This window comes from Sphaeramia orbicularis, chromosome 22 (assembly GCF_902148855.1).
Source record: "Sphaeramia orbicularis chromosome 22, fSphaOr1.1, whole genome shotgun sequence".
NCBI lineage: Eukaryota > Metazoa > Chordata > Actinopteri > Kurtiformes > Apogonidae > Sphaeramia > Sphaeramia orbicularis.
The window spans coordinates 46,169,528-46,196,605 of NC_043978.1; the positions used below are offsets into that span (position 1 = coordinate 46,169,528).

At 38.6% G+C, this 27,078-nt stretch overlaps 1 protein-coding gene across 1 annotated transcript in view; it reads left to right on the forward strand.

The window, feature by feature from the left end:
• Positions 1–27,078, forward strand: part of LOC115413249 (protein phosphatase 1 regulatory subunit 37) — a 114,395-nt gene that overhangs the window by 46,299 nt on the left and 41,018 nt on the right. Inside the window, exons 9-10 of the mRNA XM_030125983.1 lie at positions 2,415–2,556; positions 3,563–3,729. Of these exons, the coding sequence (XP_029981843.1) occupies positions 2,415–2,556; positions 3,563–3,729 (309 nt within the window). The remainder of the gene's footprint in view (positions 1–2,414; positions 2,557–3,562; positions 3,730–27,078) is intronic.

The following is a 27,078-nucleotide window of genomic DNA, read 5'->3' on the forward strand; positions in this document are numbered from 1 at the left end:
TCATGTCACCTCTCATGTCATGTATTTAGCCCACACTAACTATTCTTTTTGACAGTAAGATAATATTTACTGCCGCACCAATTAAACACCTTTAAAATGTAATGTCAATCATCACATGTAGCCTATTTAGTCATTAAAACATTGGTGTTTCAAAATAATGCAAAAAACATAAAAGAGCCAGTCTTTTGAACGGCTCTTTTCAGTGAACGGCTCCTGATTGAACGGCTCCCTTCAAAGAGCCAAAAGTCCCATCACTAATATCATCAGTTCATTGTACTCAATTTCAAGTTGATTTAAATTAAAATCTTTTGCAATATAAATTGCTTTGTGTAATTATTCAACTTAATATATTGTAGCGTGGATGGAAGTTAGGCAGGAAGTTAGCTCACTGTAATTTACCAGTACAGGAAGTTCTTTTAATTTGGCAAGGCATAAAGATTTACTTAGAACAAGAGCAGTTACAGATAAACAGGAAAGCCATTGTACAGCCTATGGCTCTGACTCATGGTGCAGCTCTGCAAAATACAAAAACAAACACAAAAAGGCCAATAAACATTACCATACACACATTAAGTCAAAGTTGACACTAACACCACAACCCCGCTGAACCCCTGCACATAAAAATAACACATTTTCAACAACATGCCCAATACCCACAATGCAATACAGAGATAAAAAGGTGTGGTCATGACTAAAACGTAGTGATTTAAATCCATTCAACTTAAACTTTTCCGTACTTTCAACTATGTCTATAAATTAGTGGAATATACTTAACATTTTATAGTAATGTAATAAAACTTAAATCAAAAGTACATTGTAATTAAAGCATTTTTGTAAATACAAAGTCCGGGTTTACAGTGTATAGTGACTATACACTGTAAACCTGGACTTTGTATTTACAAAAATGGAGTGTGAATGATAATCAGACTTAATTCAGAGACTATAGTATAGTCTCTGAATTAAGTCTGATTATCATTCACACTCCTGTATAACGATAAATAAATAAATGCTGCCTTGTTTTTATCTCTGGTTAAGACTGATGGGTCAAAAGCTGGACTATTATTAGGTAAAAAATAATGATCCGGTGCATGGAGTTGGAGATGTGACCTCAAATCATCACTCTTCTTCTTCTACTCTATTCTAGTATTTTTATACAAACTACAACTTTGGGCAGTGTGGAGGTCTTATTGGTCAGCAGTGTCATCTAAGGTCATGGCTTCACGGTTCTTGGTTGAATTAGATCATTTCTATATGACATTTGTGTGCTCTCCCTTTGTGCCTTTCCCTTTCCATATATGGCAGGTCTGCCGTGATAATTATATAATATGTTCTTTTTTTAACCCATTTTTTTAATAGCTGATTTTTTTAGTCTTTTTTCCTCCATTAATCAGATCTCAAGGAATGCAGAAGTCTTGATATCAGCTGTTTCATGTTTAGTTCACCCACATATAATTTCTGTTTATTAATTAAAACATATTTTTTCCTGACAGACAAGTCTGATTAATAGGTTCCATTAATATGACTGTAAAATTACTTTTTATGCAACGCTTTATTGAGTGTACCCTCTAACAGTGTCAATAAGCTAGCAATTAGCATCAGTTCACCTCTGACCCCTCAGTGGTGACCTCTGACCCCTCATACCCCTTTTATATTCAGATATGGTCACTCACATAGCGTTGGCAAAATTATAAACTACTGGCCTTAAAACGACAGGTCAGAGACCAGTGGGTGACGTCATGGTTCGTTTGTTCTCTAACTAGATACAGTCTGTATTAAAACCTGTAACCTAACATACTAGTTTTATCACAATCCACAGTTCGGTTTGTACATATTTGACCAACGACAGGGTTACAGAAATGACCAAAAAGATTTTTGTTTTTTTTTAACTAAACAGTTTTTAGAGCGTAATGGTGTAGATAATAGAGATGTGTGCGCAGATAACCACTTAATTAAAAAAAAAAAGTTAGGAAGAGATTTATGAATCATTATTATGTTATTATATTATTATTATATTATTATGAATCAATATTTATGGAGTGCTGCATATGTCAAGTAAAGTTTGAAAAATTATTAAACAGTTTTATAAAATGAAATAGTGTACGTCTGTTTCACCAACTCCTTGGTTGGTGATTGTATTAATTATTATTTTGTTTTGGGTTAAAGGTTTGTATTAGTGATGGCATCACAAATAACCAACTGAAATTTGACATCAAAATTAGAACGTTAATGTCTATGACATAAAGTCAATGTACATTTGATTCTGTATTAATTTCTTGCGTGGTCCACAAAGTCTCAGTTAGCGCGTTCGGCTGTTAACCCAAAGGTTCGGTGGTTTGAGCCCACCCAGGGACAAAGTGATATTTTCAGTTCCCACTTGATGAAGGAGCATTAAAGTATATATTATTATTTTGCAGCCTGTGCTGAAGGTCCTACAGATCCTGGACTTGGGTGAGAACCTCTTGGGGAATGAGGGGATCCATGTGATCAGGGAGCCTCTGATGGTGAACTGCACGCTGCTGCAGCTCGGCCTGGCTCAAGCCAACATTACTTGTGAGGGTAAGAAAAAAAGTAAACATATTTAACATTTCTAAAATCTGTTGGACTTAATATTTAATGGTTTGTTTAGCAGTGATTTAATAATCATTTAATAATGAGGACACAAAACACACACACACACACACATATATATACTAAATCATTTTGCAGTTATATGTTTCTCCTCTTCTGCATGATAATTTTACTGAAATAATCCTAATGATGGTGTTTTTTAGATCAACACCAAACGCTCTAATCTTTTGTTAAATTCATCATTAGGTTTTATCTTTCCCCTCAGATTCAGTTTCAAACCCTCACATTGCTAGACATTTGCTTAATTTCTTTGTTAATCTTGTTAAAGTCACTATATAGTGTGACCCCTGACCCCATGGCAAAGTTCCAAACATCTGACATGTGTTTAATGAAACCTGGTATAAAACATCAGAAAATGAGTGGAATAAATCTTATATTATTTGAACAAAAGGGTTAAAGACAAAGGGAGGTGACACTAAATACTACTACATTGGTTCATAGATGCTGTTTTTTTCACTTCTGTTTTTACTGTTGTACATACTTCCCATATGTCCTGGTTCTATGTTAATAGAGACTGAGAAATGCGTATGTGTTTATTTAATGGATGCACTCCTATATTTCCTCATTTTAACCTAAAATAAAAAAGGACAAGCATTCGCATTTACCCTTGTCTTTTCTGTCATATATCCTTCTACATCAAAAAGATTTATTCATTTGTATTTTATTATTATAATCTTAAGGCTAGCTGAATGTTGAGGTTTAGTCTCGGGCTGTGGTAAACCCAATTGTCTAAAACTCAGTGAACCACAGTTACTGTTGTTTAACTTTTAAGAAACACTTGATTTTACAGAATTAGTTCACACATTTGAGTGCTTCCCAGAGGCCCTGTCAGACTTTTTGTGTGATTTTACAAGTTTTTAAGGCTCTTATACAATACATTTTTTAAAATTTTTGGTAATGTTTATCTAACTGTCTGTGTGTTTCTCTGGTGAAGGCGCTGTGGCGATGGCTGAGGTTTTGGCTGAGAGTCGTCTGATCCAGCGGCTGGACATCCGTCAGAATGAGGTGAAGGTCGGTGGCCTGATGGCCTTGTGTCTGGCCCTGAGAATCAACCGATCTCTGGCGAGTCTAGAAATGGACGACATACCTCCTTTGGACCAGGTAGGTGCAGCGGTCCTTACCTCTATAGTTAACTAGTTACCCATCTAGATTCAAGATTCTTTACTGTCATTCAACATTGGTATGGTGAACGGAATTATGATCCACAGGAGTGATTGTGAAATGAAATGAACATTCAAAAACACTCACATTTAAAATAGAAAAAAATAGTAATCCTACTATAATGGACGTTCTGTGTCCGGCGCGTTTTTGTCCGACGCGTGTCCCGATGTTGCAGCACAGGAGGGCGTACGGGTGCGATGCCGCTGTTTCACCACGGGAGGTTGCTATCATACAATGCCACCATGAGTACAGTGCCGCTAGTAATAATAATTAAAAAAAAAAAAAAAGATAATAATAATAATAATAATAATAATAATAATAAATAAACATAGAAGAGGAGGAGAAATGACTATTATTATTGCATGTTATATTATAGTAATTGCACTTTATATTGTGTAAGTAAATTGCATAGATCATAAATCATAAATCACTAAATCCCTGTCCTGGTCATGGACCATATTTATTTGCTTATCGCCCTTTGACACAAAGATATTAAGTCTAGACCAAAAGCCTCCTGTTTTGAAAGTTACTGTGATTTTTTTTTTTTTTTTTCATGTCTCTAATGTGCAGTTTGACACCATCTAGATGAACATCACAAATATTTTGGCAACTTTTATGTAACTTTTACAAGCGGTACCATTTTGATTTTAAAGACAGACTCATTTTGTGGATTAAGTCAATCGGTTTTGTTTCTAAGTTCTATCAAATATCCCCAAAAAATTTCTAAAAATTTATTTTCAACCCTTTAACCTCTGAGACATTATTCCAGCTAAACATGCTGCTGTGATTTACCGTCTGTTTCAGGTTCATAAAAGCTGCTGTGAGGATGTGCTTGTGTTCCTTTTCTTCAGTGGTTTTGTTTTACTGTGTGTTTTAGGGTCAAAACAGGGTGGAATAACAGAAAAAGACAAAGAGAGGAATGTAAGTTTGACAGGTTTTTGCTAAATAAGGCATTCAGAGTGTACATGAATAAGAGATTTAGGATGTTGAACATGACCTGTGAACTGGACCGCACTGAACAACAACAAGAATTTGAATTTTGGCCCAGTAGTTTTTGTTTTGGGGCTCTTATTTTTCTAAATCAGTCCATTTTTTTTTTTTTTGCGCCTGGTTGAACTCCAAAAAGCAGTTACATGGTCAAAAGTAAAACTAGAAAAGCACTCGGAGAGCACAGATCTCCGCCAAGGCCAATCAGTGATGGTCACCACCAAAATTTAATCATTGTTCCTTGTGCCAGCGTGAACATTTCCTGAAATTTTCATCCAAATCCGTCCATAACTTTTTGAGTTATCTTGCACACGGACAGACAGACAAACCAATGCCGGCAAAAACATAAAAATCATGACAACACTGCCAACAACACTGAAAACAAAAACACAACGAAAACTATGTAAGAAAAAAAAAAAAAAAAAAAAAAGCTCAAACCATCCCCATTCCACAGGTGCCGGGGGGTGAACTGAGCATGCTCAGATGTCTATGGAAAGAACAAGGTCTATTCTATCAGCATGTTTTGAAAATTTTCCTATTAAGCAAATGGTTACATTTTTATGAATATTTAAAATAAATCATACACTCAGAATGCTCACCACAGACAAGTCAGGGGTTAAAGGGTTAAATGGTCTCCTTTCATGTACAGACTTTACTGATGAAGTCTGAGGTTCCAGTAAAAACTATACTGGAGCTTCTAGTCCTACAGTAGTCTTGCAGAGCCAGAACCTATTTCTTCTCTGTGGTAGATCTGTGCCAGTGCTGGAGATAGGTCTGGCACCATCCACTACCATTCTGGAAAGAGGAAACAAAACTTTCCGCATTGTTTGGCTACTTCATAAATGAGTCACACTCTTGCAGCAACAGTGGCTTTGCAAAGTAGCGTCTGGGGAGAAGTTGTTTTGGTGGAACATTTGCACCATTTGCACATGGGGAAGTGAGCTGTGGTATTAAAACGACTGAGTCCCTGCAAAAGGCGTATTATCAGCGTGTTGTTGTAGTTTGGAGGTTGTTGGGAGGTGGACTGAGACTGAGTGGACGTGAGAATGTTGACTGAAATAGTCGCCCGGTGGTAGAGTACATTCTGTGAACCAAAACAGTCCCATAGTAGTGTTCATCAGCACATGCAGTTTTCTCACTTCTGAAGAAACAGTAGATGTTCATTGTGCGTTTCTGATTGTTTCACTTTTTGAAGACTTTTCATCTACACATGTTGGATTTTCTGCCTGTGTTTTCAAGGTTATCCTGACTAGAGCACTGGTTCCCAAAATTGATAGTCTCTTGGCAAAAACCCAACTCTTGAATTGATTTAAGCCATGTTCACATGAAACTGCATCTTTTCCTATCCGATCTTTTTCTTCGTAGTTTTCAAAAGAAGTGCTCCATAAACACGGAGTCATTTCAGGAAATATATGCGTCCATCGGCCTGTATGTGGCATTGTCACCGAAATTGCTCCCAGTAGGGCCAGGTAGGGCCTTGCATGGCAGCAGCTGCCCACTGGTGTATAAGTGTGTGTGTGAATGGGTTAATGTGAGGAATTGTAAAGCGCTTTGGGCACCATGAAGGTGTAGAAAATGCGCTATATAAGTTCAGTCCATTCACCATTGTGATGTTCTTGCAAAAAAATGGAGAAGAAGATGTGGAGCATGTGCATAAAGCTTACTTGGTTCTACCGGGTCTGGTCCACTATTACCTCCTGGTTGTCTTTCTCCATAGTAGATCCAAGAGCGTGTAGTGAATATTGTTAGCTATGGTTGTTTGTTGCTCATTGTAATGAAAGAGTAGCCAAAGATTTTGATTCAATATTTTCAATAAGCTCAATAGTTGTTGTAGCATGAGCAATACTGTAGTCCGCCATTGTTGGTGCTGTGAAGTGGCATCTAGAGAGGTGGGGCTATGACATCATCGTTTTAGAAAAGTTTGGTCGTACAGATGATGACACAAAACTGGCATTTTCAAATTTATCCACTCAGGGACCCGGTTTCAAAAAGTTGCGGTTTTAGTGACTGAAAACGCCGGTTTTGTGTGGACGAAAGGCCTATCTGATTCAAAACAATTGCGGATACGACTGAAGCCGTCTTCATATGGACAGGGCCTTAATGTCTACATTTTTGTGTTGAATTAAGTACATGCCCTTGATGTGTTGGAACACCGTGATGAAACTGACAACAGTTGCTTCTAACATTGACAAGGTATGTTAGGTAGACCATGCAACTAAGACACATGAAATAATACAACAGTTCGAATGCAAACATGCAATTCTGTGCAAAAGTCTTTGTCCACCTCTAGGTTTGTTGTTTTTCCAGGTTTGGAATGAGCTTACATATTTATTTCACATTCACTTTTCTTCACATGCAACAAGAAAATACATGAAATATTTGCACAGCCTTAAAATAGTCACAAAAAAACCTGAACTAAATGGGTTCTAAAGGTTAAAGTCATTATTTAGTTTGACCTCTGACCCCATGAAAGACAGAGCACAAACAGTTAAAAACATTCGACGTATGTTGAATGAAACCTGGTATAAAACAGCCAAAATTAATGCAGTAAATCTCATATTGTCTGAGCAAAAGAGTTAAAGACATATTAAGTGCAAAGGGAGGTCACACTAAATACAACCACTATGGCGTTTTGTTTTTTTTTTTTTTTTTTCATGAATCCTATGTTTTTCCTGCTGTACATCCTTCACATATATTCAGATTAGATTGTAATACAGAGACTGAGAATTATTTTTTTGTTTTATTTTATTTTATTGGTTTATTATGTATGTAAATATGCCAGAATTAGTAAAAATAATTACTTTTCATCTACAGTCCCTAGGCAAGTGACAGAAACAAGACATAAAACAGCCAACATTAATACATCACTCATTTGCTATAAATTAGAAAACAATTAAAAATACAAATAATGATGTCATAGGAATCATCAGAACAAACAAACAAATAAACAAAAAACAAACAGACATAGTATGATCACAGGGGCATTAGCCTATACATTCACCTCTATACTTACATACAACTAAACAGAAAGTGTATGGGTGATTAAATGTACGTCAATTAAAAATAAAAATGAGTGCATCTATGGTTTTCTAGGAGCCACTGTTGTAAGTGACTTTTAAAAGTGTTGTATGTTGGACACTCTGTTATTGAGAGGGGCAGGTTATTCCAAAGTTTACCTCCTACTACTATGCAGCACTGTGGACGAGTGAACACATGACCGACTGACTTTCCAGCTGTCAAAATGCTGTGAAAGAAAAACAAAAAAAATTGTGACATAGGCCTCTACTTTGGTGAATTCAACACAAATAAACCCTTTCAGACAACACTCTTCTTATATTTCAGGTAGGAAAATTAATTCATATATCATACTATCATGTATTTCACTGTATTTCATCATGTATTTATTGGCGACTCAATAAAAAAACAAAAACAAAATAACACCTGCCATTTTCAGTCCCGAACATAAGTTTATGAGAGGCAGAGCTACAGCATTCTGTTCCCCAGATCAACCACTAAATGGATTATTTAAGCTTGTAAAAACATGACCGTAATTCAGGATTCCTGATTTCGGATGATTGCTTTCACGGTGGCGTTAACAGAACAGTCTACTTTGCGTTTCATCTCCGCAGGCATCCAAATGACTGTCGGTGCTCCCATTGAAAAATCCCATCTAACTAATAATTAAGGGATACTCATGACTTGAGGATTTCCTATCCTTAACAACTTGTCTGTTTTTGATTTATTCACACTCGCTGTGGTCACAAATTTGTCACTTGGAGACACAAGTAAGCCATTTGTGTCTCAGTTCATCAGCGATTCTTCCCTTCTTCTCTCTACCTTCCATGGCTGCAGAGGCCCGAGGAAAACGATGCCATAACTTTAATACATGCCCCTGCTGGATTCACAAAATAATTACCCACACTTGCCATCTGTTTGTCATGATTTTATCTCTGCTAACTTATTTGCATATTAAAGCATTAATTAAAATCTCCAAGGAACGGAATGCTTACTTTAAAATTAACTCTGAAGGCGATCCATGCACAGCTTCCAAAGTTGTTTTATTTTTGTTTGCAGTGGTTTTTCTGTTTGTCTGCGTGTTGTTTACACGATTAAGTCTGATTTTTATGAAATGTCTCCTCTGGCTAAAGTCAAGCGGCAAGATGTGCCAGATTTTGGAGAAGCAGCTTTTAAGAGCCATGACGGCTTTGGTGAATGTGTGTCATTAAAGCTGAAACTTCTTCGTCGTCTCCTCCTTTTTTTTTCTTCTTTTTCTCATTTTGCACATGCACCAAAGCCTCCATATTGGCGGCTCTGTTTTCATGCTCCTCTAAGCCGCCGAGAGACGTGATTAGCATTTCCACTATTGTTGGGAGTTAGTATGGCTGGGTATTTTAAGGGAATGGTAATAAGGGAATTTTTAAGCTCTGTCAGGTTTTGGAGTCACACAGCTGGGATTTGTCTTGGTGTGGCATATCCAGGTGGGAGGAGTGACGATTGTATTAAAAAGCAAATCTTTCCATCAGAAAACAGCGGGTGGCCAGATCAAGTGTTCTCGCTCAGTCACATTCCCCAGGTCGCCAAGGAATACGTGAAAATTTCATTCTTCTGAAGGAAAATAAGTGTGGGTATGAATGTGAGTGAGTGACGGAGGGGGTTATGGCAGCACTTTGTGTTGTTTGACAGAGTCGCAGATATGGAGTTTGTGTGTTCATACATGTGCCTTTTGTATGTGTGCGGTTTTACGACGATGTGGGGGGTGATTGAAGATGCGCATATTTAAAAGGCGAGAGAAAGAGGTGGCGAGAGGGGAGGAAATCTGGGTCCTCTCGTCTTTGTTTACAAGAGTCTGATTTTTCATGTCTGTTGCTACGCTGCTCCATTTGATCACTGGCCTGTTTGCTGTTAATTATTAATTATTTACCCATCTAAAATATTCATAGACCCTGGCCCTAGTGGAAAGCAGCCTTTCCTTTCCGAGGGGCAAGTTCTCTCTGTAGCCATTGCAAGGTGGAGCTGTTTATACATCCTTATCAGGGGACTCTGTCAACTCAGCTAATGAACTAAACTTCCCCCCCAGCCCATGCTCTCTTAATAGTGGGTCGGACGAGGCAGCCTCTGCAGCCTGTTTACCTGTTTGACGGTTAAATATTTGGCTTTGGATTTTGCCACCGTGAGAGTCCTGTCAGCTGTTCTTCAGCAGAGGAGCTCGGTGATAACGGCGGAGAGTGTCCTCTCCTGAATGTCGCATGTCAGCAAGGTGTAGCTGTTAGAGAGTGGTTGTCTCACTGAGTGATAATTACAGCAGCATGGTGTGTGTGTGTGTTAATGTGAGTTGGTGCACAGGAAGGGAAGGCAACAGGAAGGAGGCTGAGAGGCTTGTTTCAGTGGTCCTGTGGAGGGGGACGACAGTGGTGTTTGGAGGGGAAGCCGAAAGGACAGTAAAGTATTTTAAAGCTTTAAAGTATGAAGGAGTTTTCACTTTGTGTTTTAACTTTATCCACTTTTTACATGGCGGTTTTTGCTATGATTATCACAGCTTTTATTGTGTACCTTTGCCTGTTATAGTCCATTTTGATGTTGGTAAACAGTGATGAAGTATTTTGTGGGCGGGGCCTAACTGGTGGCAGAAAGTGACAGTTGTGGAGTCGGAAGTACATGGAAGTACATGGTGTCAGGAGTGCTAAAATCAGGACAGAAACAGAGTAATGGAAGATACAGAGGCCTTCACCGATTATTTTAATGGTCTGTCAATGAGAGACAAGGTGAAATGGTAAGTTGACATTTCCTGATCCAAACTCACTAACCCGACCAAATGGACCAAGCTACAGTGGACGGACATCTGTTTATATCTTGTCGAAAAACCCAGCGTTTACACTAAAGAAAAGCTCAAGGCAGACAAATCCCTCGATGCCTATAACCTTGTACTTTGCGGTCATGTCCAGGATATTGAATACTGAGTGTTGCACTAGACATTTTAAGGGTAGAAATATCATCGTAGGGTTTTACATGACGGTTTTTGCTATGATTATCACAGCTTTTATTGTGTACCTTTTCCCGTCATAGTCCATTTCGATGTTGGTAAACAGTGATGAAGTATTTTGTGGGCGGGGCCTAACCGGTGGCAGAAAGTGACAGTTGTGGAGTCAACAGTACATGGGAGTACATGGTGTCAGGAGCGCTAAAATCAGGACAGAAACAGAGTAATGGAAGATACAGAGGCCTTCACCGAGTATTTTAATGGTCTGTCAATGAGAGACAAGGTGTCTTACAAACATTAGTTGACCATTTCCTGATCTAGACTCTGTCGACTCAGTGGGTCACGGAGCCAACTAAATGGACCAAGCTACAGTGGACGGACATCTGTTTATATCTTGTTGAAAAACCCAGCGTTTACACAAAAGAAAAGCTCAAGACATACAAATCCCTTGATACCTCTAACTTTTTACTTTACAGTCATGTTCAGGATATTGAATACTGAGTGTTGCACCGGACATTTTAAGAGTAACTCGCACGATTCACGGGACAAAACTCACATACGCAGCCATCAGTAACGTTTGACTGGAAGTCACTAAGCCCATGTCACTTTTTATTAGTGAATATCCTGTTTGACCCTTCAGTTTAAGAGCACAAAGAACACAGAACAGGTTGTCGAGATTTGTCTGATGGTATTGGTGTGTTGAGGACCAACGTGCTAGTCAGCCACAAGGACATAAAATATAGTTTTTCAAGATCGACAAGTCAACCAACTATAAACTGACAGCCAACTGCATTTGGATGGCTAGGTAAGTGTTGTTTATATTACATTGTAAACTAAGACAATGTAAATCACTGCTGGTTCAGTCAGTTTCAGCAGTCCAGTTTGTCTGTTTAATGGCTTCAACCATAAGCGTTTACAGTTTTCCTCAAAGGTGTCTTCAGTGACGGTATTCGGTAACTCTGAAGGTTGCTTTTTTTTTTTCTTAGCATTTCTTTTCTGACAACCTACAGCACAAGATGTTTTTCCTCCTCTTTTCTCTCAGTTCTCTCCGATCTCTCAATTTACCTTCATTTATATACAGTGTTTTCCTGCCACCAGCGCAACTGACGTGGACTGTGACGTTGACTCCGAAGTGATCTATAGCCTATATGTAAGTTTCTACAAATGACAGTTTTGCTGGAAAAGTAAGACACACACCTGCAGTGACTCAAACTGGACAATAACACAATGACTGATATAGAGGAATACAGTGTTGAAAATAGCTGGATTATGTTGTCGATTGTATTAAGTATGTGTGAAGTTAATATTGAATTTAATTGATAGCACATTTAATGACAGGCAACAGATGTTTATCCAGGAAGGAGATTGAGAGGGTTGTTTCAGTGGTCCTGTGGAAGGGGACGACAGTGGTGTTTTGAGGGGAACCCGAAAGGACAGGAAAGTATTTTAAAGTTTTGAAGTATGAAGGCGTTTTTACTTTGCGTTTCAACTGTATCCCCTTTTTACATGACAGTTTTTGTTAAACAAGTAGTGCTTAAAGTGCCAAGTGTTGACAGACTGCTCTTTCTAAATTAGTCTCCACAACTCCATGCTTTCCGATGATTCTTTGTCACATAAAGGTCCTGATATGTTACAACATACAGTGACAAACTTGTTGTAATATAGAGTAAATCCATCATTCATTTCCATCAAAAGCAACTTTAGAAGAAAAAAAACATGTCATACGCTAAAATGCTAACCGTCCACACGTCTGTCTTGTGAATCTTGTGAATGTGAGAAGCACAAGGTGACATCTGAGAACAGATACATGTGTTTGTATGAGTCTATGGAGAAATCGCTGTGGGAAACCTACAGCACCGAGGGCACCATTTGAAGGAGCGGGGATTCTTATTTTAGGAACAGCGTGAAACAAAGAGGTCTCTGGGTATGTTTTCAGGCACCCTCCCTGTCACGGTCAGTCCCAGTAGGGTGGGTAGGTGACAGGAAGGCCTGACCATGCATGTAGTCGGCGCTCAGGTTTCAGCTCGCATCATGATGACACCGGTCCTCTGGGGAATAGAGTACCTGGGCAGACAACAGCAACCAGGCAGAACAAACCTCCCAGCAACGCCTCAGAGGGCAGCGGGGAACGGCCTCAAGCAGCCGGGGGGGACCAGGGTTCACACTGCTACCAGATCAGCCAGTCACCTACTGGAACCACACCACACAGTACAGCACAGGTATCTGAGGGCAGGGGGGAGGACCATCTGAGACAGCGTTTTAAACCAGGGGTCACAGAAGCTAAGTCATTTATGGTTTCTCAAGAGGAAACTCCCTACTTTCAGTTCCAGCACATAAAGAGTGAAACTAGGCACTCATAGGATAAATAAATAAAAACTAGAGATGTCCAGTAATAGGATGGCGACCATTCATTCATATATGTTATTATTGTAAGTAAGTATTAACAGTATGTATACATACTTTTAATACTGTTAATATTGATGGATCTACGTACTATTAATACTGTTAATATTCATAGATATACTATTAATACTGTTAATATGCATACTGTTAATATTCATAGATATACATACTATTAATACTGTTAATATTCATAGATATACTATTAATACTGATAATATTTATAGATATACATACTATTAATACTGTTAATATTCATAGATATACATACTATTAATACTGTTAATATTCAGTTATACTATTAATACTGATGATATTTATAGATATGCATACTATTAATACTCTTAATATTCACCAATATGCATGCTATTAATACTATTAATATTCACAGATATACATACTATTAATACTGATAATATTCATAGATATCCATACTATTACTACTCTTAATATTCATGAATATACATTGTATTAATAATATTAATATTCATAGATATACATACTATTAATACTGTAAATATTGTGTCTATTCATATTTGATGTCTATTTTTATATTATTCTACTTCAGTTATATGCTTATTTTACTTTTGTTAAATTTTACATTCTATTTTCCTATTTTACTTTACTTTATATTTGCTCTAGTGTTATTTTCTGATGTATTGTTTTTTTATTCATATTGTTTGCACTGAGTAGCACTCCTAATTTCATAGAACACACAGTGACAATAAAGTCTATTCTATTCTATTCTATTCTATTCTATTATATGTGCTAATTTTCAGAGGAAGTGCCATGTAGGATTTAGTCGATGTAAATGCATGAATGATGATTGTCAGTTTTATCTTTATTAGAGCTGCAGTGAGAAGATGATAAATCAATTTCTTGGCTGTTAAAATCTGCCATTTTGATAGCTGATTGATCTCATTAGAATGCCAAACTATATAGTGCACTGGATATTACATCAGTTGTGAAGCTTGTCTGAATCACACAACTGTGAGGCCTTTGTGTGATGATTTTATGGTAGTTTTTTGTACATGTGCATAGTTGCCACAAAGGTGTCCAGAGGGTAGTAAATTCGAGGAGGGCACAAAGGTTAAATACTAATCAATAATCACTGGTAATCAGTTGTGGCTATTCAACTATTGAGGGGAGAAGTTACATCTGTTATTTCATCAGCAGAAGTCGCAGGTATATGTAAAGATTTTACAGTCCGAGCACAAAACTTGTAAATCACAGTTTGATGATTGTTTATATAATATATATAAAACTTTGTTGCAGAGTCATTTTCTGCCTTACACTGCCTTGTGCCGCACTGAAAACGGCTTCTATCACTAAAAAAAACAACTTTGATGCCCAGTGAAAATTGATGTACGGTACTTTGACATGAATCTAGAGCATGGGTGTCAAACCTACGGCCCGTGGGCCAAAACCTGCCCACCAATGGGTCCAATCCAGCCAGTGAGATAAATTTGTGAAATGCAAAAATTACACTGAAGATATTAACAGTCACTTGAGTTCAGGTTCCACATTAATCCCAATTCAATCTCAAGTGGGTTGGACCAGTAAAATACTATAATAGTCTGTAAATAATGACAACTCCAAATTTTTCTCTTTGTTTTAGTGTAAAAAAAGTATGAAAATGTGATGAAAATGTTGACATTTACAAACTATCCTTTAAAGAAATGTGAATATTCTGAACAAATATGAACAACCTGAAATGTCTTAATACAATAAGTGTAATTTTATCAATCGTCTGCCTATTATTAAATATTTTGTGTATTTGTAGATCCACTGTGATCTGTAAGTTGTAATGCACATGTGTAAATGATAAACTGAGGCATAAAATTGTTAAAATTGCACTTATTTTTCTAAAGAACTTTCCATTTGTTCATCGTTATTCATGTTTTATTTTCACATTTCATCTAATTTGTAGATGTCACCCTTTTCATTATGTAATTTTACTTTTTTCACACTAAAACATTAGTTTGGAGTTCACATTATTTATATATATTATTATGTTATTATTTTATATTGGTCCGGCCCACTTCAGGTTATGTTGGGATCTGTGTGTGTGTATGTGTTTGACACCCTTGATCTAGAACTTTAACAAGCATCAGTTAACTCAGTTACAGGTCAGAGTAAGTCCAGTCCTGGGTCGTATATACATCATGTTCTCAGTGAGTGACAGATATTCACAGCCTCATGGGCCTAATTCCAGGCACCAAGGTTATTATCGTTAATGAAAACTAACGAAATGACGAAAACTAGAATTGTAAAAACATTTTTGTTAACTGAAATAAATAAAAAGTATAAATAAAAAAAAAAAAACAACAAAAAAAACAATAACTAACCGAAACTGTATTGTGTGCTTATAAAACTAATTAAACGTATAAAAATTATGGATAAAATTCCCTTAGTTTTTGTCTTTGTCGGAATCGGATTGATATGAAATCGATTTATTTCCCTCAAGCAATTTTAGCTGGTGTCACCATATGATATTTAACAGTCCGTCACTTCTCATCACTTGTGGTTTAGAGTCGTTTTCTCGTCCCCACTCTACCTGGAAACATGGAGACTAAAGGTGGGAGAAAGCAGCAGAGTCCTGTCTGGGATTTATTTGAGTTCGACGGCGAATAAGTTTAAAGGTATAAAAAACTAAAACTAAACTAAAACTAAGCATTTAGAAAATAACAAAAACTAATAAAGAGCAAACCTGCTCTAAAAATGAATTAAAACTAACTGAATTAGAGAAAAAAAAAGTCAAAACTAAATAAAACTAAACTATAATGAAAAATCCAAAACTATTACAACCTTGCCAGGTACTGATCAAAACAAGGTTAAAGAATATTTAAGAGACAAAATGATCATATCATATTAACTAATGGATATTTTTTGTTAGATGGCAACATTTTTTGTTTGTTGAAAATCATGGCCCATTTCTTATTCCTCTTGATAAGACAGCTATATTATATATTTATGTACTTTTTCATGTTGACCCTAAATATAATAGTTTTGTCCTTAGCCCTTGCCCAACCCTTCCAGGTCTCATGAAAATGAATGTGGTACTTCTTGCATAATCATTTACTACAAACCATAAAGACTACAGTGAGAATATGATAAATCAGTTTGTTGGCTATTTATCTGCCATTTTGATAACTGATTGATCACATTAGAATGCCAAACCATGACTTGGTTGGATATTACATCATAGATCTGTGGCGCCTTTGTATGACTTCATTGTGCACGTCCAGTAATTACATCAAACTCCAGAATATACCTTTCTTTGTATTCATTCATCTTCTTGGGTCATGGACACTGCTTTTCAATATTTTTGGCCTCTGCTGTTAACCCACGCTGACATTTAACTAGTTTTGCCCATGCCCGACCCTTCCAAATTTCATGAAAATGGATAAAGTACTTTTTGCATAATCCTTTACTACACACCAAAAAGACTAAAAACATTGGAGTACTAATGTGGGACCCTGGCAGAGGTATGCAAGTGCCCTTCTCGTTCATTCTACAGTGAAATAATATTTTCTACATCATATCATAGGGGTGTAACGGTGCACTCGTTTGTACCAAACCGTTTCGGTTCGGGGTCTTCGATACAATGCGGAGGTGTACCGAACAAATACATGAAGCTTATGTTAGGGCTGTGCAATTAATCGAAATTCAATTACGATTTCGATTATTACACGCAACGATTACAAAAATTATGTAATCGAGAAAAAACGATTATTAATTTTGAGTTGTTTTAATTCACTCGCACTCAAGCTACCATGAGCTGCTCTGCCCCGCCCCCCTCTAAGCTACTGCTGCCAGCTAGCCGGCAGGTCCACCCCAAGAGGAAAGTTGTACCTAGCGGTCTGGAAAAACGGCAGGAGAATCACAGCAGAAGTGCTTGGTAAACAAAAAAGGCAAGTCAAATTCAATTGTATGGAATCACTTTGGGTTTGATGAAGAAGACGAAGAGCAAAAACACATCACGTGCAAAAAGTGTTTCGTAGTTGTGTCCGCACCGACCGGTAACAGAACAAACCTTTTTAACCATCTAAAGTTTAACCAACGCCACCTTTATCATAATCTTATGAAAAACTAAAACACATAAAAACAACTCCGTCTACAGCTTCGTCCGCAATGCAATCTTCAGTCTCCGAATCTCTTTACGCTGCAACTCCCGTATTAACCTAACCCTAACCCGTATAACCCTAACGTCCGTATTCTAGATGGCTGATGTATACAGAAGGCCTTAACTGAAACCTCACGGCACGCCACTGAATTTACTATGTTTCATACTACATTGAACATACTTAAATTTATAATTTGCACTTTACGTGAGTTTTTTTTTTTTTTTTATTGCTACAGTTCTATGGCAAGTCTATAGCAGTTTAATTCCAGTGCACTATTTGTTTACAAAAGGAAACATACTTGAATTTACAGTACACTTATTTGCATTCAAAGATTTTTTTGTTTCGTACAAAAGTGAACATACTTTGTTTTAGTGGTTAAAAGCTTTATTAATGTTTAAAGAGTATATTTTACATTGTTTTGCAAGAAAAAAATAAACAACTTTAAGGTTAACAAATAATCGTTTTTAATAATCGTGATTTCAATTATTGCTAAAATAATCGTGATTATTTTTTTTTTCTATAATCGAGCAGCCCTAGCCTATGTGCAGAATGCAAACACTCAGGAAGCAGGGTGGACACAAGCAGAACCCATGTGCAAGGATTTCCCTATATATATATTCTGCAGCCTCCCAGTGTCTGTGTGGGTTCTCTCCAGGTACTTCGGCTTCCTCCCACCATCCAAAGACATGCACTGATAGGTTAATTGGTTAATCTAAATTGCTCACAGGTATGAATGTGAGAGTGACTGTTTGTCTCTATATGTCAGCCCTGTGATGAACTGGTCACATGTCCAAGGTGTACCCCGCCTTTGGCCATAAGTAGCTGGGATAGGCTCCAGTGACCCCTGTGACCCTCGTGAGGATAAAGCGGGCTCAGAAAATGAATGAATATTCTGCAACGCCACTGCAAAAAACAAAACAAAAACACTTTATTCTGAAGCTGGGGTGCCAATAAGGGGGGGGGGGGGGGACATAACAACAGAGAGTATAACAAAAGCACAGAAGCTAGTTTGGACATTCGAAGCGTGTTAAGTTTCACTTTTGGTTTTCGGTAGTTACGGAGCCCCCCCTTCCCTTCCCCCCCTTCACTGGTCTCCTTCACGGTACTGAAAACATATCAGAAGTGTATCAAACTGAAGACCCCGGTACCGAAAACATACCAAACCAAAATTTTTCTGTACTGTTACATCCCTATCATATCAATATTCAAGGCCACAGAATTCCTGTTGCGTCTTTCACAAAAATGCAACATTTCTTGTGCAGAGACTCGACTTTTCCTCCTGATACCTCTGAAAGGGACAAAGCTGGATGAGACGGGGGGAGGGGGGGGAGGGGGGGGGCCCGGGGTTGCTGGGGGGAGTGTGGGGGACAATCCCCTGTCTCTCAGCAAACACAACAACAACAGCAGCAACACACTCCTCGCTGCACTCCTGATGTATTTTCAGGCAAAAACAGGCATATTTGCCAGCTGTGTAATTTACTGCGGCTCTCATTTGCATATTAAAGCCTTAATTAGCCCCTCTGAGCGTGTGTGTGTGCGCCTGTGTGTTTGTGTTTGTGTGTGAGTGAGTGAGGGTTTGGGGGGTGTAGTGTAATCACTTGGACGTGTAGTCAGGGGAAGGGCTGTGGTGGTGGTGGGGGGGTGGATCAGCATTTCAGGGTCTGGATCGGGGCCGGAGGGGAGCAGAGTCACTAACAGCCCTCGTTCCCCCTGTGGACGGGCTGGTTCTGATACAGAGCAAGCTGCTCTTTGATATATAACACTCCACTTGTCTCCCTGTCATTTTTAATTACTTTCACTCTTCCAAACCAAGAGGTGTGACCTGCACCATCACAGCAAGAAGGCGTATGTTTTTTATCTTCTTAGTGAGTGGAAAACTGACAGTCAGAAGAGCAGGTGGGAATAAAAAAAAGACAAGTTTGTCTTTTTGGTGGTTCGCATTACGTCAAAAGTTACATGAACTTTACAGTGTTAAAAAAATGTTTGTATTCTGTATATTCTTCAGCCTGTTCCTTTTAGCTTTGAACTGAAACAAAAGTGGAATGCAACTCAAACACTGCATTTACGTAGAAATTTGAGGCACTTCTATAATACATGAATATTTATTGCTACTTTATACCTGCCCTGCTTTTCATTTCAGGAAATATTTCACTTTCTACTTTTATCCATGACCCCTATAGTCCCATTTATGTGTAAAATATCACTTGTTTTGATTAACCTCAATTTTAACAAAGGACTGCTCTCCCCATTTTCACTGCTGCCACTTCAAAACACACATTCATTTCTTTCATGGAAATATTGTTTGTATCACTGTCACATCAACCAATTAATCACTTTTCACTCATTTCTCAGTCCACACAGGCCCCTAATATTCCAGTCCAAGTGTTTTAAGCTAAGTTTCTTTATAAAAAATTGAAAAAAACTTTCAGAAAGCTTTGCTGACGCACACAAGTCAGTGAGATTTCAGAGGAGCCACAAGGTCGTTTTATGCAGAGGAGGCTTTTCTCAGTGGTCATAGCCCAGTAAGTCCACATTCCCCATTCAGACATGCAAGACGCTCACTCAAACAACTTGGCATAATGGCCAAAACACTGGAAGCTCAGCAATTGATATGGGCCTCCTCTGCATAAGAGGGGGCATATGTATATAAGCCCCGCATAAGTGGGGGTATCGGATCGCATCGCCTTTCAACGGGCATGTCCTGAGGTGCCACGCTCAAACAGTCACCCATCAGCAGCTGGCAGCCTCTCATCTGACTACCATGAAGCCCCATGCGTGTCTATCTCTCTCGCTCCCTTCATCCACCAGCCACATCCCTTTCACTTTTGAATGGCGGGCTGACTGCAGAAATTGCCCCTGTCCACCATGCGCGCTGAATATTTAACTATGAATATGAAATATCTTGGCAAGACTTCAACCACCTTCAAAAAGTGAGAGCCCCAACCCGCCTCTCTGCCGGCGTACACACACCCTCCCGGTATCCACTCTTCTTTTGCACTCATGAATCGATCATCCCATCCCTGTATGGAGGGATGTCAGGAGAAGAAGTGGTGAATGATATTCTCCGGTTGGGCACCAAAGTCACCAACTGAAGGCGAAACTTCCGACACTAAAGCTCTGCGGAAGATAAGGTGAGACTCCTTCAACACAGCACAGGGTTCAGGTGGAAAGAGGAGACTGACGGAGTGAGGGAAAACATAACGGCTCAGGGACTTCGCTTTGGCTGTTTGCCTTCTTTTCCTTCCATTCAAGGCCCTCCCTCCGTTCCTACCGGCAAACAAGTTTCCCCTCTCCTTCACCTTAATCCTCACAGCGCTGATAGCAGATCAATACTGGCCTGTGATGATCAGCACTTAACATGTTCTGCCCCAGACCAAACCAAGAGGAACCAATTTGTTTATGGAGATTTAATTGAGTTAATGTTTAAAAGCAGGACACTAGCTGATGCTGAAAACTGGGGTGGTATCATGTCACATGCCCCCCTATTTGGAATGGAAATAAAAGAAGGGCTTAAATGGGGTGGAATAGGTTTGGGCACGTTCAAGGCCACGGTCACAATGCGCTGTCTCATGCTCCGGGTCAGGTCTGAAGTTTTATGTGATCGTGTCTTAGGTATGACTTTGACAATGTTCAAACATCAGTACTTCTGTAAGATATGCAATGATGCCGCTGTTCTGTAACATGCAAACCACATGAGTTTAACAGTTGTAGTAGAGGTAACACCTGCAGTCTGGGTCATGCTGATGTCTAACGTAGTGATGGCTACACATGGATCGTCATATCTCCAGGTTGCATCAGTACCTGGGGACCTTTGTTACATTTGAATTCACATCCTGTTCTGTCTTGGTTTCTTGTCTTCACTCTAAAGTGAGACAAAAACAGTAATATAAATAGGTGCAATGTCTTGATATTATAAAAGAAAAAAAAAAAGAATTCTGGGAAACTGAGTGAGGAAAATTATGTTTCAAAATAATACAAGTTCTCTCCCTAAACCCAACTTCTGCTGACAAAGCATCAGGATCAGGTCTGAGACATTTTATTGCTCTTGTCATTTTGTTTTGTGTTGCTAATAAACTCTTCAATCTCCTATGAGAAGATGAAATGGTAAAGACAACATCTTGGCAGGCTAATAGTCAGACCATTGTCTCTCAGGTTGGATGCAGGTTTTTAGATTTGGCAGGGCTGGTTTAAGAGTGACCAGATAAAAGGACAGTTAACCAGGTCAGATGGAGCAGGAAATGCTCTATGACTTTAGCTGGGTTTACATGAAATAACCTCTTTAAATCTTTCAGTATCTACACCATTCTGTAGCCATATTCTAAATGTATGAACGTGTTCATGAAAAACCTTCAATGAGTCCACGATGTGGCTTGTGTTTTGGACAGTACATTAAACTTTATATTTCAGGCCACTGTGCTGAAAGGCTTTTAGCTGGTCTATGAGATAAAGATATTTCTTTGTCTTGAATTGTTTCCAAACCACACAAAAATAAAGTACCCTTCTGGGATTATACTTGTCATTCAGAGTCCAGAATGAAAGCCTTCATGGCACTCTGCACCTCTTGTCCTACTGTCCTGTCTTGCCTGTCTCTCATCCTCTATCCTAGCAACATCCTCCACTGTCCCAATGCCCCTCCAAGTCTGGTCTGGGCACCATGGGGTGGAGGTAATTGGATTTGTTGTCACCTCCACTGGCTGGCAGGCCTGGCCTGTCTGCTCAGCTTAGTGATGAAGACATCAGTGTGACAGGGACCCTGGGAGAGGATCAGCTGGTGTCCTGGACACCACTAATAAAGCTGTGGTCATGCCACGGCCATGCCGCCGCGGCTGCAGCCAGCTGTTACCTCTGCCACCTCCCCTCTGATGCCAGTGCCCATTCCACTGCTCAGGGAGTGGGGGGGTGACATGGTGAATGAAGAGTGGGCAGCCTTATTAAAGCAGATGCCAGTCCCCCTTCGGTCTGTTAGAGAGGTCATAAAAACCTCCCCAAACGCTCTTCTGTGGTTTCCGGGCAATGCTGGCACCAGACACTGGTGTCCTGGCATTCCCTGTGATGCACTGTGTCGTTAGGCATCTTATTAAAGCATTGACAGGAGGCTAGCCAATGTCAAGGTCTGTAGTTTAGGCTTCACTGCAGCTGTCCCCTGGATCACCCCATGAGGGATCAATGAGTTATGTCCTCAACGTCCTGCAAAATAGTCCGCCTTCAAACAGTTAACTGAAGAAACTCTGATCTTGTTGATCTTCTTAATGACGTTTGCAGAGTTTTGAAAATCAGTGCAGCTCAGATATGAAGTCACCTTTGGGGCTTGGCAACTCTTACAAAGAAAAATAATAATAATTAGAAATTTTTAAGATAAATAAGTTGCAGCCAGCACAGAAGTCAGAAAAGTTCAGCTCAACTTAGATATGATTTTGTCTGAGACATCTGTCTTTAAGGAGTAAAACTTGTATACAATAAATATGGAAGCAAATACTTATGTTCAATTTGGCGTTTCCATGCATGTGCTACTCCTACATATGCCAGCTCTCAGGTGTCACTGGCAGCTGTGGTAAATGCCCACTCAGAGTCTGTTTTATCCTCTTGAAAAATTGGAAAAAAATATATGCACAATAGCGACAGATGGACAACAATTAAAAAAAAAACAAAAAAAACTGTATTATCACAGCATTCTTCTAAAAGATGTTCCCTTACTTAGTGTTTAGATGTTTTTCACTCCAAATCTCTGACCACAGTTTTGTTGGGTTGACTCCTAAGCACTGAAGGCTATAGCATATGATTGGCATCTTTTTAATACTCAAGAAACCATTCAGTTAAACCATGTAGAATTGTACACCATGCATTGAGGACTTGAAGAGTATGTGATGGTTGTGAGGACTGAAGTTAAGCCGACAAAACGCTGTATTGATAGAAATATAGATGTATGGTGTGGAAATTTCAGCTTGTCAGTACTGAGGCAGTGATGAGATGAGGGGGGAAGATAGTGATGGTGATGACAAAATGATGGTGATAACATAGGTCGCAGCTGATGCAGACTGTGTCTTTGCCATTTTGTACAAACCATGAATCCCTTGATTACCACAAGCCACTCTGTAAAAAAAATGTCTAATGTTTGAGAGCTGTTATTTGTAGTTTTGTAATCAGAATCACAGTTAATATTCTTTATTGTGAAAGATAAAAAAAAGTTAAAATTACTGCTGTATTTGTGGAAATACAGTTCCATAGACATTATCCTTCACTTTCAAGCTGCAATCATGTATGGCAAGGCAAGGCAGGTTTATTTGTACAGCATATTTCATGTACAAGACAATTCAAAGTGCTTTACATAAAACATTAAAAGCATTACAGCAGAAGCAATACAAAATTTTAGGCATGAGAAAACAAACAAACAAAAATCAGATAAATACATAAAACAGATCAACAGATAAAACAGACAAGCAGATAAAACAGATAAAACTTTTAGCTTAAAAGGAACAGTGCAGGTCTGAACTGATGAATAAAAACTCTGTTCAAATGCAGCTGAGAACAGAAGCATCTAAGGTGTAATACTGATGACAACCACTAGATGCTGAGGCCTGGTTCCTTACTGACTTACACAAAAAGAAAAGAAACACATAAAAAGCCCATTGTTAGTGTCTGAAAGTAATGTCAATAAGCATATTCTATTCTGACCAGTGTTTGCATGTTAGGTATAATATTAGTGCAGTTTTATCTCCTCACGCTATGAATTTATTAATATTACAATATTCTGATGGGATCCTCTAAAGCAGGGGTGTCAAACTCAGATCCTCGAGGATATTTTAGATGTTTCCCTCTTCCAGCACACCTGACGGTCATTATCAGGCTTCTGGAGAGCTTGATGATAGGCTTATCATTTGAATCATGTGTGTTGGAAGAGGGAAACATCTACATGCAGGATACCGGCCCTCGAGGATCTGAGTTTGACACCCCTGCTCTAAAGTGTTCTGGTGGTCCATCTTTAAATCGCTCCTTGTTACTCCATTAATAATATTTAGGGTGAATAGAAGATGTTGGGCTTTGATTGATGGCTGTGACTGACAGTTTACTCCCTTGGCAAGTCAGAATTTCTTCTGTTTCTATTTATTGAATAAAACATTTACCCCATAAAGACCCAGTGCTGCTTTTATGACAGTTCCCAAATGATTTTTCCTCTCTATTTAACCTTTCTTAAATAATGTATCACCATGTATTATTATATTAAATTCAGTATTTTGCATTCTTTTCAGTGAAAATTAAGTATTTTCCTATATTTAATTCCCTGATCATGTTGATGTTCATTAAAAACTCAGATTATAGTTAAGGGTTATATATCAAAAACAGAGAAAATGGAGAAAAAAAATAAGTGACTTTTTCAGCAGAGATATCAATAACTGAACAAATGTCTCCATCTGCTGTCATTGATCCAACTCCATGTTTTTACTGGTGAATCAATGTTGTAGAAGATGTGTTTCCATGCTCACTACAGAGCCTCTGAACATCCAAATGGTTCATATCTGATGACCATGAAAACATGACAAACTGCATTTTACACTAATTAATTACATGTATTGATAGGATTAGTGGATTAACAATTATTAAACATTTTTGATCAATAGACAGTTCCGTTCAGTGGTGGATGTTTGGGTCTTTATGGGTTAATCATGGTTAACAAATTACACCAAGACTGGCAAATGATTTTGTTAAGTAAGTGGTTAATGATGTTTGTGTGAGTAAGCTAGAGGTTTACATTAGATCATCCATGACCTCTTTACTTTAAAAGCCCCTTTTGTCCAAATATGATCACTTCTTGCTCCAAAGAGCCAAGATGGCAATAACCAAAATGCAAACTCAGACTACTTCTTTAGCCCCTTTCACACAGCACTTCTGTTCCAGGAATGTTTCACCTTTATTACAGAACGACATTTGTGTAAATGAAATGGTGGGATCATATGTTACGGCCGTGGCTCAGGAGGTAGAGCGGGTCGTCCAATAACCGAAGGGTTGGTGGTTCAAAATCCCGCTCTGTCCCAGTCATGTGCTGTTGTGTCCTTGGGTCGGGGGGGGCTATAGACACGAATGCCCCAGGGCAGCTTGGCTACATATGTAGTTTACCACCACCAGAGTGTGAATGTGAGACTGAATGAATAATGGATCCACTGTACGCACTTTGACAATGCGTTCATAGAAAGGCGCTATATAAATCGAATCCATTATTGTTCCCACCTCTGTCACGCCTCTGGAGGTAGTAACAGAGCCATGGAATTATGCTTCCAAAACGCTGTGTAGAAGGAACACCTCTCATTCCGCAACCAAGGTGTGACGTTTGATTTAAAAATGAGCCATGAGGCCGTGTACAGCAAACAAACATATCAACACGACCAGAAAGATGTCGAACTGGGGAGACACTGAGATCCACAAGCTGTTGTCACTTTAGGCGGAGGACTCCATTGTTGTTTTGAGAGCCAACACCACTATGCTGGGGGTATTTCCGACACACAAGTTATGCGTTTAGTTTAGCTTAGCTTAGCTTAGCTTAGTTTAGTTTAGTTTAGTTTAGTTTAGTTTAGTTTATTTGAAAGGGGACAATGCAATTTCATAAAACACATGGTTACACATGGTTAAAAAAAGCCAGAATTAGCTAGAAGGCTAGTTTTCATCTGTAGTCCCCTGGCCAAGTTTTAAAAAGGCAGTAAAAAAAAAAAAAACATTTACAGGAGAAAGACATGGTTAGACACTTGATAGGGCACTAATATAACAAATAACATATCCATAACAGACTGTTAAGGGAGCACAAAACACACAATACCTGTACAATATAATACAAGATACATATTCAAACACTTACTATACAATTAAAAGGGAATAAGACATTACAACAAATCACGACAACATTTGATCACAACATCAAAACATCACAACAGGCTTGTCTTTTAGTGTTGGCAGCTGTAGGTGTTGATAAGCCACATTTTCAAATTTTTTTTGAAGGCCTTGTATGTTGTAAGCAGTTTAACCTGCGTCACACTATACGTTGCGCTACATCACCGCTGATTCCGGAACACAGGTCCACTGTGTAGAAGTCCAGCCTGTCTCACCTCTGTTACTCCTTTTGCTTTGCTGTGGAAACTGGTCAATGGTGGAAAAATGTGGGATCACCATCTCACCTTTTTTCCAGGATCTCTGTGTTGAAGTGGCTTTTGTACAGTCAGGAGGTAGTTAGTCTAGTCACTAACAGTGAAATGAAGGAGAAAAAAAAAAACTAGCTTCACTCTACCCAAAATGAAAAACATGATATCTAGTGCTGCTGGAAATCCTTGGCCAACAACAGCCAACTGCACTGACTTGATGAAGTTTCTTTGACTGGTGATGAAACAATGAGAACGACAGAACTGGTTTCATTGTGGCTGTGCTTAGATTTGGATTAAAAACACCTGATGATAAACTGAAAGTAATCAGCATCAAAGCTACGAACACTGCACAGAAGTACTTAATAGAAGAAGAAACAGGTCTGAACTGCTTTGAGATTTCCCATTTCTCTTACCAAATTGAATTACAGTGCGCTAATTACTGGGCTTTAGTTCTATTTTGTAGGTAAACTTTAGACAGCCAAACAAGCTGCTGTGGATAAGTGAGTTATATTTCTGTGAATGTCAAACCATTAGCCAGCTTTAAAAGTCACTTAATTGAGAAAACAAATGACTCTAAAATACTTGTTTTAAATTACATTAGAAATAAAGCGACTCTTAGTTTAAAGAAATGTTGAAAAGATGATTATATTGTTTTAGAAGAGTTAATCAAAAT